The sequence below is a fragment of the Garra rufa genome, chromosome 4, assembly GCF_049309525.1.
Source record: "Garra rufa chromosome 4, GarRuf1.0, whole genome shotgun sequence".
NCBI lineage: Eukaryota > Metazoa > Chordata > Actinopteri > Cypriniformes > Cyprinidae > Garra > Garra rufa.
The window spans coordinates 32,007,344-32,026,624 of NC_133364.1; the positions used below are offsets into that span (position 1 = coordinate 32,007,344).

Sequence of the window (19,281 nt, forward strand, 5' to 3'; positions counted from 1 at the left end):
AGGCCTATTCTTTTCAGTATTTCAGAGTATATTTATATTATTTCTGATTTGAACAGAAACATGAGACACAAGGCAAACAAAACCTTTGTAACTTAAGTTGTCAGTCGGAGTCTGTTGGGACCCAGCTTTTGATTTGTGTTGGTTAAAATAAAATGCTCTTCAGAACAAGTTAATCATTCGTGAATGTGTTTCCTAAATCAGAAATTGAAAACCAGACACGTTTAACATTTGCATTCAACAAAAATCATTCAACAAGTGTATTTTTTCAGGAAATTATGACATTAACCAATGTTTGAGATATGTGAAACACGTTTTTTACTGAAATGTGTATCAGTAATAATCTCAGTAATAATGTGTTATTTTAAAAAAAGACTACAATTTTTTGACTAAACCTAGACTAAAATATATTGAGTTCTTTTTTGACTAAAACTAGACTAAAATTAAAAGACTTTTAGTCGACTAAAACTAGACTAAGATACCTTGAGTTTTCATTTGACTAAAACTAGACTAAAATGACGAGACTTTTAGTCGACTAAAACTTGACTAACAAAAAAAGATGTGTGAATGACTAAATATGACTAAAACTAACAAGGGAATTTGGCACAAGACTAAGACTAAGACTAAATTAAAAATAGGTGACGAAATTAACACTACTACAATGTAAAAACAAAAGATATGAGCGACAGGCTCAATGCATCAGTAAATATCTTGATATTACTGAAACTTGCTTATTTTGTGGTCTTGTTAAAAACACAATATGTAAGATTTTTGTATATATATATATATATAAAAAAAAACACTTGCACAGTGTGATGATATTTAATGCATGTAACGTTCGTTCGATCACGGAAGGAAGAAGGCAGGGTCAGCTAGGCTGGGACTCGTGCTATTTTATTCACAATTTGCTCAAACAAACAGTATATAGCGTCAGATGCGCTCTCCCACAAAGGGTATCAAAAATAATAACTCATAACAGGTTGCAGTTTTCTCTCTCTGCTCCAGCGTCTGTGGCACGAGTCCTCAGCCAGTCTCTCTCCTCTCTGTTCGGGCGCATTCTCCTTTTATCCGGTCTCTCCCCGCCAATTACTGGAATGAGACACAGGTGTTCGTTATTTCTCACTTGACCCACTTACCACTCGTTCACCTGCCTCTCTCTCCCGGTGCAGACCTCGCGGAACCACGCCCCCCTCGCCACATACCCCCACCGCCCGATCCAGGCCGGGGAGCCATTCGGCCTGCAGCCCCCCCCACCCCCCCCCCCCCCCAATTCCTGGAGAGGAAGTCCGCCACAGCCATCTGCGCCCCCGGCCTGTGGACCACCTTGAACTTAAACGGCTGTAATGCCAGATACCAACGGGTGATCCGCGCGTTGGTGTCCTTCATGCGGTGGAGCCATTGCAGGGGAGCATGGTCCGAACAGAGGATGAACTCCCGCCCCAGGAGGTAATATCGAAGGGTGAGGACGGCCCATCTAATGGCCAAACATTCCTTTTCTATGGTGCTGTACATCGTCTCCCTCTTAGATAGCTTCCGACTAATGTACAGCACCGGCCGTTCCTCACCCCCCACCTCCTGGGACAGGACCGCCCCCAAACCCCTGTCCGATGCGTCAGTCTGCAACAAAAAGGGGAGAGTAAAGTCAGGGGAATGCAAGAGTGGCCCTCCACATAGGGCAGCCTTTACCTGGGTGAAAGCCCGCTGGCACTGCTCCGTCCACTGGACCGGATCTGGTGCTTCCTTTTTAGTGAGGTCAGTCAGCGGGCTGGTGAGGTCCGAATAATTAGGTATAAACCGCCTATAATATCCCGCCAGCCCCAGGAACTGCCTCACCTCCTTTTTGGTCTTGGGGCTTGGGCAGGTCACAATAGCTGCTGTCTTATCAATTTGGGGACGCACCTGCCCATGTCCCAAGTGGAAGCCCAGATACCTGACTTCCACCCGCCCAATCGCACACTTCTTCGGGTTGGCCGTGAGCCCAGCCCTCCTCAGCGACCTGAGTACAGCACGGAGGTGCTGCATGTGCCGCGGCCAATCATTGCTATAAATGATGATATCATCCAAATAGGCCGCGGCGTATGCAGTGTGTGGACGGAGAATTCGGTCCATGAGTCGCTGAAATGTAGCTGGTGCCCCGAACAAGCCGAAAGGAAGCGTAACGAATTGGTTTAATCCAAACGGCGTGGTGAAAGCTGTCTTTTCTTTAGAGATAGGCGTTAAGGGGATTTGCCAATATCCCTTCGTTAAATCCAGCGTCGAATAAAATTGAGCAGAACCTAGCCGATCAAGCAATTCGTCCACCCGCGGCATTGGATAAGCGTCGAATTTCGACACAGCATTTACTTTGCGGTAATCCACGCAGAAGCGGACTGAGCCGTCCGTTTTAGGGACCAAAACTATCGGGCTCGCCCAGTCACTGCTGGATTCTTCTATTACTCCCATTTCTAGCATGGCCTCTAATTCTGTCCGTACCACATTCTTTTTGTGCTCGGGCACCACCACGCACCGACTGCGCACCACCACGCCCGGCTCGGTCTCAATATGGTGCTGGATGAGATCAGTGCGACCCGGCAGGGATGAGAACACATCTGCAAATTCTTTTTGCAACTTGGCAATGTCAGTGAGCTGCGATGGTGAGAGGTGGTCTCCCCCTAGCGGCAGAGCGAGGGATTGACTTTTGCTGCTCACCTCTGGCCCGAGATCCTCCTCTCCACTCACCACCATCGCCAACATCACTGACTCCGCCTCACTCCATTTTTTTAGGAGATTGAGGTGGTAAATTTGATGTGCCCCATTCCTGTCGGTACGCACCACCTCATAATCGAGATCCCCTACTCGTCGTGTGACCTCGAACGGTCCTTGCCACTTGGCGAGCAATTTAGAGCTAGATGTTGGGAGTAATACAAGTACTTTCTCTCCCGGAGTGAATTTACGGAATCTGGTACCCCGATTGTAAAGCCGGCTCTGTTTGTGCTGGGCCTGTAGCAAATTTTCCATAGAGAGCCGCCCCAATGTGTGTAACTTTGCTCGCAGGTCCAGCACATATTGAACTTCATTTTTACTATTTGAAGGTCCGTCCTCCCAAGCCTCTCTTAGGACATCCAACACCCCTCGGGGCTGACGTCCATAGAGAAGCTCGAAGGGGGAAAACCCCGTGGAGGCTTGGGGGACCTCCCGCACAGCAAACAAGAGGGGTTCCAGCCACCTATCCCAATTTTTGGCGTCTTCGTGAACGAATTTACGAATCATGGTCTTTAACGTGCGATTAAAGCGTTCGACCAGTCCGTCTGTTTGTGGGTGAAAGACGCTGGTACGAATCGATTTAATGCCCAATAATTCGTAAAGTTCGCGGAGCATCCGTGACATAAACGCCGTGCCTTGGTCGGTGAGGATCTCTTTCGGGATCCCCACCCGGGAGATTAATCGAAACAGCGCATCCGCCACACTTTTTGCTGAAATGTTGCGGAGTGCTACTGCCTCGGGGTATCGTGTTGCATAATCCACCAGGACTAATGCAAAACGATGCCCTCGTGCGGATCGTTCTAATGGCCCGATGAGGTCCATGCCAATTCTCTCGAAGGGGACCTGTATAAGGGGGAGGGGGCACAATGGTGCTTTTGGAGTGGCCGGGGGATTCACCAACTGGCATTCACGACAAGACGCGCACCACCTGCGCACATTCTCGTGAATGCCCGGCCAAAAGAAACGGGTCATTAGACGATTAAGTGTAGCTGTTTGACCTAGATGTCCAGCCATGGGATTCGAGTGAGCCGCCTGGAAAAGCATTTCCCGACGGCTCTTAGGTACTAATAATTGTGTTGTATCTTGTTTTGTCTGAGTGTCCTGGGTCACTCGATACAACCGATCTTTAATAATGGCAAAGTAAGGATAGGAGAGCGGACGTGCAGGCTGAAGAGGCTGTCCGTCGATAGTACGGACCTGTTCAAACGCATTTTTGAGCGTTTCATCCCGCGACTGTTCCAGGGGAAAATCCTCAGACAGCGAGAGGATTGGTCTCTCTTCCGCATTCCTTTCCCCTGGCGCAGCATTCGCGGGTTCTGCCTCCCCAACATGCACAGCCGCGACCCCTTCCTGCGCCTGAGATCGCCCAGAAACATCCGTGCATAAATGTCCCAATAAAATTTTAAAACCTGGCCAATTGGTTCCCAGAATTAGCGGATGTCTGAGGTGCGGGTTAACTGCAGCCTCTACACTATGCTTTTGTCCCCTGAATTGAACCGTGACTGACACTAGGGGATAATTTACCACTTCCCCGTGCACACACCTAACCGTAACCATGCGGCTTTTATCCAATGTCTCTGGTGGAATCAGGCTTTGATGAATGGAGGTCTGGTTACAACCTGAATCCACCAAAGCCTGATGATTACCTCCCCTTATACTCACAGGTATTTGATACAAGCCAGCCTGATCGGGGGCAGCCTGTGGAGCGTCAGGGACCCGGATCAACGTTCCCACCTCCATCATCGGACAACGATCATAAAGGTCCCCACAACGCCAACAGGCTGGCCCGGGCTTCCCCGCTGCCCTAGTGGCGGGAGGTGGATCAAGGGATCGGCGAGGAGAGAGCGGTGGGCCGGAAGCCGTGGCGGGGGTTATATTTGTCCCACCTCAACCTCGGGGCTGGACTCGCAGTGCCACTACGGGTTCCATCCGGGACCGGGAAAGAGGGCGTGGGGGAAGATTCCCCCGTGACCTAGGTAAAGGGACAGGCTTAGGAGAGGAGATGGGGGAAGAGAGAGAGAGAGAGACAGATGGTAGAATTTGCATTACATGTCTTGACGGGATCTTTACGGGTTGTGTGTAAAGCACGCACAGATTCTGGAAAATCACTTTGTGAATGAACCAAATCAAACAATTCCGGAGCAAATCGTGGGACACATTATCCGTGTATTTTTCTGGAATGTAAAGAGAGGCTAAAGTTGACGTGCCACTGGTTTTTTATATTAATGTTGTATGAAAGCCTGTGTAATGATTTAGTTTCCTGACATCCATCCACTGAACAGCGTTTTCTCGACTTCTTTTCGGTTGTTCTTCAGCAATGGAATGGACACGATGTTGTCTTTGGGTTTGACAAAAGGAGGGTGGGACGGTGGTTGGTGCTCGAAGTGGTGACTGAAGGCGGTGACTGAGTAGATCGGACATCACATTTTTCTCGTGAAAAGGAACAGCTACTTTATTCAGGCTGTGTGCATTTTACTGTGAATTGACTGTTTTGAAACTTATATGGTAGTTACATAACCCCTAGACCATAGTTATCATGAAAAAATCCCTTCCCTTGCTTTATAAGAACCTAGCAGAAAAAAACACCATCTCTGGAACCCCGAAGGGCACCCTCCAGCACCATTAAATCACATTTGGGTCAAGAATCGAAACTTTTACATCCACTCTTGAGCGCAGCAAGCTTTTTGGTTCAAGAGTCAAAACTTTTATATCCACCCTTGAGCGCATCAGGCTTTTACCAGCCCTCATTTCTAAAAGTTAATGCAACAACTAAACAGACATCATCCTTACCAAGGACAACCGCCAGGTACAAGAACTTCTGACTTAAACTGGACTAGAGCAGTTCAAACCAATCCCTATTTCTCATCCCACAACCTCATCCATTATCACATTCTCATAATACTCCACTCTTCCTGGAGTTTAAACATTCTTTCTCCAATTTTTAATTTTTAATTATTTAAGTTGTTTAATTTTAATTTGGTTAACAGTGCTTTCCCCTTAATAGGGTTCTTTCAGAGAGCGTTCAGAACTGGAAATGAAATGAATAATTGTCCTTTTATTTTTGGGTTTATTTGTATTATTTACCTTTAAATATCAGTATTATTATTATTTATAATATTTTTTATTAATAATAAAACAACAGAATTAGCACAAGATAAATTTAAGCACTTTCAATTGCTTATTTTCAAAAACTTTCCAGGGCCTTGAATTTTTAATTTTTTTCTGAAACTTTTAAGGATTTCAAGAACCGGTAGGAACCCTGTTACCTAAATTTTAAAAAAATATTTTCTTTTTTTGTTCAGCAAAATAGAAATTAATACAGGTTTGTAATGCTAGTGAGCAAATAATGACAGAAAGTAAATTTTGGGGTAAACTATTCCTTTAATGACAAACGGCAGCATGTTTAATTCTGTTGCTTTAAGAGCTGCACGCGTTACCTGTTTACTTTATTTTTAGACATAACCAACTGTGTTTATATGTAAACCCTTTGTGTTTTTGACTGTGTTAGACGGTAAGCCTTCGGCAAAGCTTTAAGTCATTCTTGAATAAATCTAACTTTTAAATGAATTGGTTAAATGAATGATTCAATGACACCCTTTGCACTTGCCACCACCTACTGGCAGTTTAATTTCATGTGTAAAAGTATCATTGCATTTTTAAAAACATTTTATGTTTGTATATTTAACTAAATATTTTAACATTTCCAAAACATTTATCTGATTAATTATAAAGTAATTTTGCTAGGTTTCCATCACAGCCTAAAGTATTATAAAGTTTAGGCAAATAGTCTGGTGATGTAGGACTGTGCACGACTGCATCTCCCAGTCCAGGGCCATTTTTCAATTCCACATATACAAATTTCGGACTTGCATCCTAGGTAGTTTCGACTCTGACGTGTGAACTCCTGAGGATGGGACGATGCAAGTTTGTTAATTCTGCAAATATAATAGCAGCATACTTGATATGGTCAGCCAGCTCACTTTGGCTACTGCAGATTTTCCTCACTGTATTTACAATAAGATGAAATAGGATATGAAACACCATTTCCTCTTTTTATTTTCATTTTCATAAAGTTATGAAGCACAACTTTGTGCTCAGCCAGAATGAAATAACCTGGAACGAATATTCATGAGACCAAAGATGACTTGTTAGATTTACCCAAAACTAATTATATCTCATGTTTAACCACTACACCAGCGGTTCTCAATTCTAGTCCTCACGCCCCACCGCTCTGCATATTTTGCATGTCTCTTTTAGTTAACACACCTGTCCGGTCCCTGAAAGATCCTGACTTTTGAAAAAGTACTACCTCACGGGCAGGGACTTTTTCTCAAAGTTCCTGTGGTGGAAACGGGCTTTAGATATAACACAAGGAGGCGTTGCAACTTAGTAGTAGATCCAAATGCAGGTTTTAATAATAAAGGTAGTCAGACAGGCTGGGTCCAGTACCAGCGAACAAGGGAATCCAAAAGCGTAATCCAAAAACTGGTGAAGTTCAGGGCAGGCAGCAAGATCAAGATTAAACACACAAAGGCAAGGCAAGGAAAAGCAGGTCGAAAACACAGAATACACAAAGATGTTACAGACTAACAATATCTAAAGATGTATCACCGGTATCACAAGTATTATGACCCCGAATGGACTAGGGGTACTGAGGTTGAACATTTCAAAACATATACACAAGCAATGTGCGGGACAAAGATATTGTGCAATAAAGTGATATATTAATGTTGAATATGAAGTAAATATAAAGGTTTGATGTAAAAAAAAACAAAAAAAATGGTTTATATACAATATTTACAGTATTTACATGAACAGTTGATCAAAGAAATCAAAGAAAATAACAAAACGAAAACCCCTCTAGCTTACCAATAACCCTCTAATCCCATCTATGAAAAGAAAATGTGAAAAAAGTCTTCAGCATCTACGCTAAAGCTAGAGAGTGCACTTAACTACACTCTCTAGCAAAAAAATCAAAAATACAAGGGATGGCACTCGCCCCTAACCTAATGTACTATACAGAGTCAGTTCCTACATGTTGCAATGTATGTCACGTGATGTTCTTCCCTGTCCGATTTTTCTTGGCCTCATAACATATAACGCATGCTCAAATATGTTACAGTGATGGGGAGAGGGAACAAAAATATCTCAAAGGCAAAACATACACGAAGGGGAAAGCAACACAAACAAAGGGACTACAATATTTAAACGGATGGCAAAAAAACAGCAACAACCTGGGGGGCTTGTGGGTGGTCTGGCATGCTCTGTTATGTGGGAGGGTCTATTCCGATTGGGAACGGCAGGATGATGTCATGCTCAAGGGTTTCACCTCAGTCGTGGTATTGAGGGTGGAGAGAGCACTGGTTTTTCTCTCCCCCCACCGACAATCCCTGCTGGACCTCAGACTCAAACCCATAACCTTCGGTTTACAAGTCATACTCTCTAACCTTTAGGCCACGACTGCCCCTGTCATGTGCAATAATGTTGAATGTTAGGATCACGTCGGACAAAGCGCTGGTTACTCACTGCCCCAATCAATCCCTGCCGGACAAGACATTAAACATATGTTGTATTTTGGTTGAGAATGAAAATTGGGTTGACGTCAGTATATTTGATGCTAATTTGATGTTGACTTAACATTGGTTTTTGGTTACACAACCTAAAAACAACAAAAATCAATGTCAGTTGACGTCTGTCACGTTATTGGACTGTCCTGTGTATTTTGCTATGAGTTCCACTTCCATCGATCCAAGACCGTGAAAACCAGATGAGTCCTCTCCAATCTTACTTTGTGGCAACATGGAGCTCTTGCATCTACAGTAATATCAGTCTGTTTCTTATTCCTAGGTCACAATGGCCACCAGATCCAGTCTGTATCCAGATTAGATGGTCACTGTAGTTCTCCGGATCCAGTCCGTATCATGAGCAGATGGTGGATCAACACCTACATCCGAATGTCAGCGGATACCGTATCAACTAAATGAGCCCCAGAGACAGATCCTCAAGAAAGAAGTCCATGGGAACCAGATGAGTCCTCTCCAATTTTACTTTGATGCAATATGGAACTTTTGCATTATTATTGACACTTTATTGTCTTATTTTAATACTGTAAGGTTGCTTTGACACAACTTGTATTGTAAAAAGCGCTGTGTAAATAATAGGGCTGTGCCAGTAATAAAATGTGATTATCATGTGCATCTCATCAGTAATGCTGGTTCTGTGATTAGTTGTAAATCTCATTCACATGCTCATTCATATAGTGGCATTTACTACACACCCTGTTGAAAAAACCAGCATATGCAGTTTTGGTGCTGGGATGCTGGTTTTAGCTGGTTTATGCTGGTCCTTTGCTGGTTTATGCTGGTCCTTGACCAGCAACATGACCAGCATAAACCAGCAAAGGACCAGCATTAACCAGCTAAGGACCAGCATAAACCAGCAAAGGACCAGCATAAACCAGCAAAGGACAAGCATTAACCAGCTAAGGACCAGCATGAACCAGCAACGGACCAGCATTAACCAGCAAAGGACCAGCATTAACCAGCTAAGGACCAGCATGAACCAGCAACGGACCAGCATAAACCAGCTAAAACCAGCATCCCAGCACCTAAACATACCTAACCAGCATATGCTGTTTTTTTTCAGCAGGGCATAGCCGCAGTTCACTGGGAAGCTATGCAACACTGCATATTGTCTGAGACAAACAAGATGCATGTTATCATGAGGAAAGCATGACACCGTGCCTATATCTACATTTTAATTAATTAATGGTGACTTTGTGACATGTTAGTCTTCACGATACATATTTACAAATGGCGAACAGTCTGGAGTGGGCTATTGACTTCTGGAAATGTCATCCTCTATTTAGAATAAACACATGTTTGGACAAACTTCTTAAAGCCTTAACCAATTTTTCTTTTCTTTTTTTTGTTTTAACGAAAGCTCTTGCAGAAGCATCACAGATGCTTCTTTAGGGTCACCACTGTCTAACCTTGATAAACAATCCTTTAGAAAATCCTTGTAAGATCTCAACCAAAGAGCACTCAACCAAACAAAATTATAGTCTATTAAACAGTGCCACCTCGAGGAATAAAGGTGAATTGCATGTATTGATTCACAGTGTTGGGGAAAGTTACTTTTAAAAGTTGTGCATTACAATATTGAGTTACTCCCTAAAAAGTAACTAATTACATTAGTTACTTTTTATGGAAAGTAATTTGTTACATTATTTTTGCGTTACGTTTTAAATCTGGGCAGGGCTTGCTTGTAATTCACGTCTGTACAGTAGACTGCAGAAGAAAAAAAGTCAACTCTTTAGCAGAAAAAAAAAATGTTAGATTATCTTGAGTTATTTTTTTCTTATTAGTATGGATGAATTGGACCATCGAAGGTCGGCAGCAAAGACATCGGTTAATAAAATGGGATTAAATACATAAAGTACATTTGTATTATTTAACATATTTAAATATTGCAGGTTTGCGTTGAATTTCACTGTTTTTATTTATTTTGTGGAATACTGTATCTGTTTTTATTTAGTGAGATAGATGAATTAATGCATGTTCACATTTATTCTAGAACTAAAGAAACATCTTAACTCACAATTACTCTTAACATGGGGACAGGAGAGCTTTTAATCAATAAATGGGGGGAAAAGTAACTCTCTCTGTCTTTCGGCTTGCTCCCTTTTATCAGGGGTCCCCACAGCGGAGTGATCTGCACAGCCGATTTGGTAAAATGATTTGGCCAGATGCCCTTTCTGACGCAACTCAGCCCAGTGCTGGGATAGATTCACTCACACTCTCATTCACTACGGCTAATTTAGACTGTCCAATTCACCTATAGTAGGAAACCTACCCAGAAACGGGGAGAACATGCAAACCAGAAAGGCATCCTGGCTCAGCCGGGACTCGAACCAGGGACCCCCTCGCTGTGAGGCAACAGAGGGGAAAAAACTCTGATATTTTCTTGTCAATTCAAAAAAGTAATGTTTTACTTTACTAGTTACTTGGAAAAAGTAATATTTTTATGTAACTTGCATTACTTGTAACACTGTTGATTCATTGGATATTTGAATATTTTTGCGCAGAAAAAAATTACTTACACATTTATATACTTCTGATAAAAGATTAAAGAGAAAACAGAAAAAAATTGGATTGATGAATACTAAGAACGCTGTCTAGTTGTGAGGGTAGTGAACGACATCCCAGGTCGCTAAAGACCCAAGGTATGCATTTAAGGGTTAATTAAATAGTATAAAATGTGTCTGTTATATATATCTTCAAGGGCACAAATATTAATTTTGGGCACTTTGATTCTTCCATTAACCCTTAAGCAGTTGATTGGGTTTACTACCAATAAATGCACAGGCTAAAAAAGGTACGTGTTACTTAATTTGTTGTAGTTCCATGTTTTTTTATTTGTTTTTTGGAAAACATGGAATTGACAGTACATTATCAACTTAATATAATTGGTTAAGCAAATGATAACTGGACTCTTTTACTCTAAACATGTCAGAATGCTATCAATAATATGTTATAATGTGTAAAATAATCAAATATTAGAAAATAAATGTATGCGTGTGCGTCTGTGTGCATAGAAACCCTTTAAATCACACTGAGATTACATTTTTTACTTGTAAATCCCACTGTTTGCATTCTAATAGGCCTACTAGTATAAATGATATAATATTTCACTCTCTCTTATTTGTATAGTATCTTAATTAGGCCTATATCTTAATAATTTCAACACCCCATTGGACAACATTTATTTAAATATGTATTTCACCAATAGCTCTAAATTTGCATTTTGATATTTCAGACCACAGCATGATAAGGCTTTTATTTCGGTTTTATGTGACATCATAAGGCTGCGCCGCTCTCCTGCATCTGTTGTGACTCCGATTAAGAAAGGTTTGTGTTTTTAAGCATTTTAAGTGTTTAAATAAATGCAATTAAATCCGGCAATATTGTAGTTTTTAAAAGCAACGTGAAATGGCTTAGTTGTTGATAAATTAAACATGTGACATTATTGTTATGAGTAAGTAGCTCTCGGAAATTATCAACAAAAAAGCTGCGTCTCATTTTGTCATGTATTTAGTGAATCAGTTTATCGCAAAGACGAATTCGGTCAATGGCAAATATTGGTGAGAGCAAAATGATTCAGTGATTCGAAACGCAAATACAATTAACACAATGACAAACCGTTACAAACATTTTTCGTGAAATATTATGAAATATTAAATATTAAATTTAAAAAATCAGCTAATTTAAATGATAGGCTACGACATAATTAGGGTTGTTTGTAGGCTACTGTATGTGTTTAGGATTTTGTTTGTGATACTTTTCACACTATGCTTAACTTTGGCTTAATATTGTATCTATAAAATTTCCAATTCTAATTTCTAAAAGCTTATTTTATATGAAATTCTATTTGTTTGTGAAAAATATACATTTCATCATTAGAATAATTTCTCTGCCGGTCATCACAGAAACATTGCAGGGAATATTCTGGGGAAGGTTCTGATTAGGTTATAAAACTAAAAGAACATAGAGAGCATTCCTAGAATGTTTTTATTTGGATCCCAAAAAAATAACCAAATGGGAACGATCTGTGTTTGTGTATGGGACCTTAAATATGGGACAATTCTGTATTATACATTATTATATTATTTTGTGTGTGTGTGTGTGTGTGTGTGTGTCTCTAATGCTAATCTAAGGCTATTAACTCTCAGTCTTGACTCACTTTGCAGCACAGTAACCAGGGAGCAGATTGAGATGCATCCAGAAATTTAATTTGCATTTATTTTTGTTTTCTTAATTATTTTCATCTTCAACAGGACCAAGTGTTCAAACAGACAAAAACTCCTGGTGAAGCAGCTGAGATCCATGTGACACACTATAAAGATGGCGTTTATTAAAGAAGAGAGTGAAGACATAAGGATTGTAGAGACATTCACAGTCAAACAGGAAGATACTGAGGAACAAACAGGTTGGTTTTCATTCTTAAAGCTGAACTCATTTATTTGATCCTTTTTAAAATGTCCAGCTCTACAGAAATGAGTGAGTTATTTAGTTATTTATTTTTATGTCAAATGAGCATCCTAATTGAAGTGGATTTATTGGACGTGGAGTGGGTCCTTTTGTCCGGACAAAAAAAAAAAAAAAAAATCAAATGTCAAAATGACATTTTTATCAAGTGATTTAATAAACAATGTTAAATGTGCTAAAAAGTTTACTAAAGAACAGGCAGAAAGACAGATTTATCTCAGATCTGTGCCTTGTGCAACAGATTTTTAAAGAGACAGCACTGCTTTTATGCTGCATTCGTGACAGTCGCATTTGAGAACATTCAAGTTCGTTTTCTTTGTCTCAGGATGCACATCGGTAATGTTTTTTTCTAAGCAAGTAAAATTACTTAAATGTGACCCTGGACCACAAAACCAGTCTTAAGTCGCTGGGGTATATTTGTAGCAATATCCAAAAATACATTGCATGGGTCAAAATTTTAGATTTTTCTTTTATGCCAAAAATCATTAGTTCATGTTCCATGAAGATTTTTTGTAAAATTCCTACTGTAAACATATCAAAATGTAATTTTTGATTAGTAATATGCATTGTTAAGAACCTAATTTGGACAACTTTAAAGGTGATTTTCTCAGTCTTTTTGATTTTTTTGCATCCTCAGATTCCAGATTTTCAAATAGATGTATCTCAGCCAAATATGGTCCTATCCTAACAAACCATACATCAATAGAAAGCTTATTTAGTGAGCTTTCATATGATGTATACATCTCAGTTTTGTCAAATTTAACCTTATGACTGGTTTTGTGGTCCAGGGTCACAAATGTCCTAATTGAACTATGGCCTAATCCTGGTTTATTCTAAACCCTGTCTGTGAAACTGGGCCTATATTATGTGATTAATCAGGACTAATTACAGAAAAATGTGATTAAGTTTATGTAAGTTTCCCTTGTCTGATACACCGAGTTCCCTTAATGAGCTGGTGATCTGTCTCCCTTATTTGAAAAACCTGATTCAAACAAAAGGAGCAGAGCAGTGGGTCCCTAAGCCCAGGAGTTACTGGTCTATAATATTCCAGGTTTGTTGATGTCTGTTGCTTTAAGTCATTAAAGTGCCACTAACTTGAATTTGTCTTTTTTCATTTTAGACTTGATGGTGCTGAAAGAAGAGAGGCAAGAACTGACAAAGATAGAGAAGGAAGAACAAAATGAGAGACATGATTTCATGACTGTGGAAACATCTATACAGTCTGAGACAACTTCATCACAAAATAAAATTCTGAGGACCGAATCTAACAGCGAATTCACCTGCCATCAATGTGGAAAGAGTTTCAATCAAAAACGTAAACTTCAAATTCACATGAAAGTTCACAGTGGAGAGAAGCCTTTCAAATGCAAGGAGTGTGGAAAGAAATTCTCGCGTAAGGAAAACCTTAAACGCCACATGAATTGTCACACTGGAACGAAGTCTTTCATTTGCCAACAGTGTGGAAAATGTTTAGCAAATAAACAAAGCCTTGATTCCCACATGAAACGTCACACTGGAGAGAAGCCGTTCACATGTGATCAGTGTGGAGAGAGTTTCAGACATAAAGTATCCTTGAATTACCACACGAAGAAAGAACAATCGGAAGAAAATGGTTTTACATGTCATCGGTGTGGAGAGAGATTCAGTTGTAGAGGAAGGCTCAAAATTCATATGGGACTTCACAATCCTTTTACCTGCAGCCTGTGTGGGAAGAACTTTACATATAAAACACAATTTGATACACACATGAGAACTCACAGTGGAGTGAAGCCTTTTACCTGCAAACAGTGTGGGAAGAGCTTCACACAAAAAGGATCTCTTAGGATGCACATGATCGTTCACACTGGAGAAAAGCCTTTTACCTGCAAACTTTGTGGAAAGAGCTATACATCCAAAGGATCGCTTAAGATTCACATGGTCGTTCACACTGGAGAGAAGCCGTTTCCATGTGATCGGTGTGGAAAGTGTTTCAGACGTAAAACAACCCTTGATTCACACATGATAACTCACACCGGAAAGAGCCCTTACACCTGCAAAGTGTGTGGAAAGAGCTTCTCAAATAAATCAACCCTTAATGTCCACATGAGAAATCACACAGGAGAGAAGCCCTTCACCTGCATACTGTGTGGGAAGAGTTTCCCATACAAAGCACCATTTGATGGCCACATGAGAACTCACACAGGAGAGAAGCCTTTCACCTGCGAACTGTGTGGGAAGAGCTTCGCACAAAAAGGAAACCTTAAGGCTCACATGAAAACGCATTCAGGAGAGGAGCCGTTTGTGTGTCCTCAGTGTGGAAAATGGTTTGCGTGTGAAATGACCCTTAATTACCACATGACGCTTCATTCAGAAGAGTTTGGACAGAGATTCCCAGAAAAGAGACGCCTTACCTGGCACGAAGAAATGAATTCTCGAGAGACGTCTTTTACGTGCCATGACTGTGGAAAGAGTTTCAGTCAGAATATAACCCTTCAGATTCACAGGAGGCTTCACACTGGAGAGAAACCTTTCACATGTCTTTGGTCTAAGAGGAGCCTCACATATAAAAGCGACCTGAAACGTCATCTGCAAACACATTGTAGAAAGAACCTACAGTGCTCTGCCAGTGTAAAAAGGCTTAGAAAAGGAAGCAGTTCGAAAAATCATCCACATGATCTTTCCAAGGGAAGGCAGTTTAATTGTGATCAGTGTAATAAAACATTTTTTTTGCCATTACACTTAAGGATACACCTGAGAAGTCATGCAGATGTAAGACCATATTTGTGTTCTTTGTGTGGAAAGCGTTTTAAATGGCTCCACAGTTTAAAATGGCACCAGAAAATACGTACCTGTGTGAAACCGAAGCTACGTTCTCACCACAGCCGAAAGCGACCCAAATCTGATCATCCACCTTCATGACCATTTGCATTCTTCTCCTCATTAAAAGTTTGACTGTGTATGTGGCCATCCGCTTTGGCATAATTCAGTTGTTTTGTATAATTCAGTATAATTCGTCCAAATTACTCTTGGCCACATAAATGTGTCTTCGCAAAACTGATATATATCCGATCTTCAGTTTCCATGCTATATGCAAATTTACCAGAGTTAACATCAATGGAAGCAACAGATATGCCTTGCATTTTATTCATCATGAGCTCATTTCAAAATCATAGACTGCAGTAGAAGATTTTAACGACAGTCCAACTATGTGAGACGATATCTAAAATTTGTCATGATAGTTAGTGTTCCTCATTTATTGTTTATACTACAGGGCTGTTGAATGCTTGAATCTGATTGGCTGACGAACGTTCTAATGATGTGCATTATTTTCAGGGAAACGCATGGCGAACTAGTGATGGGAAGTTCAGATCATTTTACCGACTCGGACCTTTGAGCCTCGTTCAGCAAAATTAACAAATCTTTTTACTTTCCCAACACATCTACTGCTTACACAAACATTGACAAACAAGACAAAACTATAATGCTATAAGAAACTGAAAAGATTAATTCATTGTTTACCTGGGACTTTAGTCTATGATTAGCTCACCTCTATCTGACTGGGTTCGAGTCTTCAGGTTTGAGTCGTTCGTTCGTTTGTCTCGTGACAGCCCCATATAAGCTTAACCTATGCTGTCTGAGCCGGAAAGAGAATTGATTAGTTCATCTCGCGAGTCTTCGGGTTTGAGTCGTTCGTTCCTCACGTGACAGCCTGTGAACTTATTTCCAGTACAAAACCTATACTATTTTACGCAGTTGCATGAATCACTCCCTGAGACGACTCATTCTTCCCGAGTCACATTAATGATTTGTTTGTTCAAATCGTTCAAGAACGACCCATCACTACGGCGAACATAGTTCCAGGCAGGACTTGACCAGATTACATCTATATCACTTCGCCACATGATTTGAGTTATTTCAAGCCCACAACGACACTGGCCAAACAAATAAACACAGTAAACGATAGGATAAAAACGACAAGATTATTTCCATGTTTTTGCCACAAAAATACATTTTATTATGTAAGGAAAACACATACTCTATTTCTCCCACTCTCTCCCTTACAGATGCAGACACATACAGTTTGCACGCACGTTAGCATACACGCTAATGTTGTTAGCACGGCTCTGACGATTAACTTAAACTTAAAAACTACATGACAGTTCTTACATGTGAGGTAACAGCGGCGTGGTCTTGAAGAAAATGAACTTAGAGTTTCGCTATTAGTAGAGACTCTGCTGCCGATCACTTTTGAGAGATGCACAGACTTGAGAGAGGTCATTTACAAGTTTAATATCTCTCTCCCTTTCTCTTTCTGTCTGTCTGCTTGTCTGTCAGTCTGTTTAAACTTCATAATTAACTGCATTAGTCTGCTATCAAACGTTCAAATGGCGTTGCTAGATCTAAAATGGCGTTTTGGAATTAGTAACGAAGCCATTGGATGACTTGCGTAAGAAATAAATCCTACTCACAATAGCGTTTTAAGGACAAAAACCAGACAAATGTCTTGAAATATATCATCTGATCTATGTCTTGAGGTATGGTAACCGTAGTATAAGCAGAATAATTCAATTCGAAGAATTCAACGGCCCGTCGTCAATTATTCCTTACATAACCAGGGGTTAATTTAGGTTTGAGCCTAACAGAGGTGAGTTCCTCTCTGATTATTCAAATGGCTTTAACCTCTTGGGTTTATCCTCAGCTTCTTGTCCTTTAGCTACTTTCTTAAAACTAATTACAGTTTTTCTGAATTGGTAAACACCTTGTTTTAAACCCTCACTCATTTTCTCAAAACCTAAAACAAAAATCCATATGTTCAAACTAAATTGACAAAACCCCTGACTCATCTGGCAAAATCAAACAATCGCTTTAAAACCGTTTCACCTGTGCGTAAAATCAAACAGAGCTTTTAGATCATACACAGATTAGTCAATGATATACACACTACAGATTATTCATTACACACTACATTAAAAAATGGAGAACACGGTGTCCAGTGCTGTAGGTACTAAAATAGAATGTCTCTCAGATTGACGGATGCACCCGTGCCATCTGTGCACTTTGAACTGGCTTATATTTTGTGTATTTATATTTAGAAACAAGTGTGAAGTGTTTTGAATTATTGTAAACGATGACCGCCGTGTTGCCGTTGTGCTTAACACTTGCTTTCTTGTGTTTAGGGTTTTGCATCACAGAGCAAATTGTGTCTTAGTGAAAATGTGTTTGCGAGTTTTGCGAAAAGAAATCATAAGATCTGCAAACATTGTCTAAACTGTACAAACTCTTTTAACCCTCATATTGTGTTTGTTGAGAGAATTTTCTTTCTCCCGAAAATGTTACTTAATGTTATCGCATTGGACTAAGATTTACTGACTTTGTTTACACAGGGTAACACTACTTCTACCGCAAAAATTGTTAAATTTTGTAAAAGATTTTTTAGTTTATTAAACCTTATTACACTTATGGTGTTCCCAGTCAAAAATGACCGGCCTACAGAAAATAGCCAAAATCACCAAATATTGGTATCAGTCTTTTTGTCAGCTTGTTTTATTTTGTTTTATAATTATAGACAAATAACACTTTTTTTTTACTCAAAAGCCGATGTATGTCAGATTAATGAGGCCCACAACAAATCAGTTCCAAAAATAAACAAAACCAGTCCTAATTAAAAGGAAACAAGCTGACAAAAAGATTGATATCAATATTTGATGATAATATCACATAACACAAGATTTATAGGCTATTTTTTGTGCACTGGTCATTTTTGACCAGGAACACTATAAGTGTGACAGGAAGTTGAACACAACACTTGGTTCAGAGAATGGGGTTTAGTGTTTTAGCAAATGTGAAAAACTATAAAAGCTGGTGTCATCAAACAGCAGTAGGGTTGATGTGTGTCCAAATATATAGAATAGTGCATTTTACTCACTTCTCCCAGTTACAGTTACAAAATTCTTAAAATTAGCTTCTGTGATATTTGTGATTTTACATGGCAGAAGGTCAGTTTTTGATCAGTATTTTCAGGTGCTTTAAATGGTATGTGTTCTTAAGAAGCTCTTTCAAGCACTTAAGTAAAAAAACAATCCGTGGCGACGGTTTTGTAATTCTTCATCTCAGTTTATAAACTGTACACTGTTCCCTTGTTTAAAAAAAAAAACGTGCCTACGAATTAATAAAGCATACTTACGTTTTTCAAATCCTTGCGCTGATTGTGTAAACCGTACCTCTGGTTTTAATCCGTATCCACAAATTCATAATCCGTGTGCACGCTTTCGCAATCTGTTCTTGCAAGTTTGTAAACTGTACTCTCAGATTCATTTTAGAAGGACAGCAAACTCCTAGGTAGCTAATGTGTTAAAGAGTCATATTGTGTTTTATTGCATATTTTTATGTGGAATTTAATACAACAATTTAATAAGAAATGTGTGTCAAAATCTTGTTTATTTGTGATAATCTTGGCACTTTATTATTATCGTATAATAAACCTGGCGTTGTGTTATGATGACTGACTTTTGACTAA

General features: G+C 39.9%; 1 protein-coding gene across 1 annotated transcript; it reads left to right on the plus strand.

Moving 5' to 3' along the window:
- The first annotated feature begins 12,578 nt into the window (after positions 1 to 12,578).
- LOC141333836 (uncharacterized) lies at positions 12,579 to 19,281 on the plus strand. The gene is made up of 2 exons (XM_073838984.1): positions 12,579 to 12,726; positions 13,906 to 19,281. The coding sequence occupies exons 1-2, from the start codon at positions 12,642 to 12,644 to the stop codon at positions 15,681 to 15,683; spliced, it is 1,863 nt and encodes a 620-aa protein (XP_073695085.1). The 5' UTR covers positions 12,579 to 12,641; the 3' UTR covers positions 15,684 to 19,281.

Excerpts from the sequence above, each read along its gene's own strand:
- LOC141333836 (XM_073838984.1), top strand. The coding sequence starts at position 12,642 with ATGGCGTTTATTAAAGAAGAGAGTGAAGACATAAGGATTGTAGAGACA. Across the intron at positions 12,727-13,905 it reads AGATACTGAGGAACAAACAG|ACTTGATGGTGCTGAAAGAA; the intron begins GTTGGTTTTCAT and ends TTTTCATTTTAG.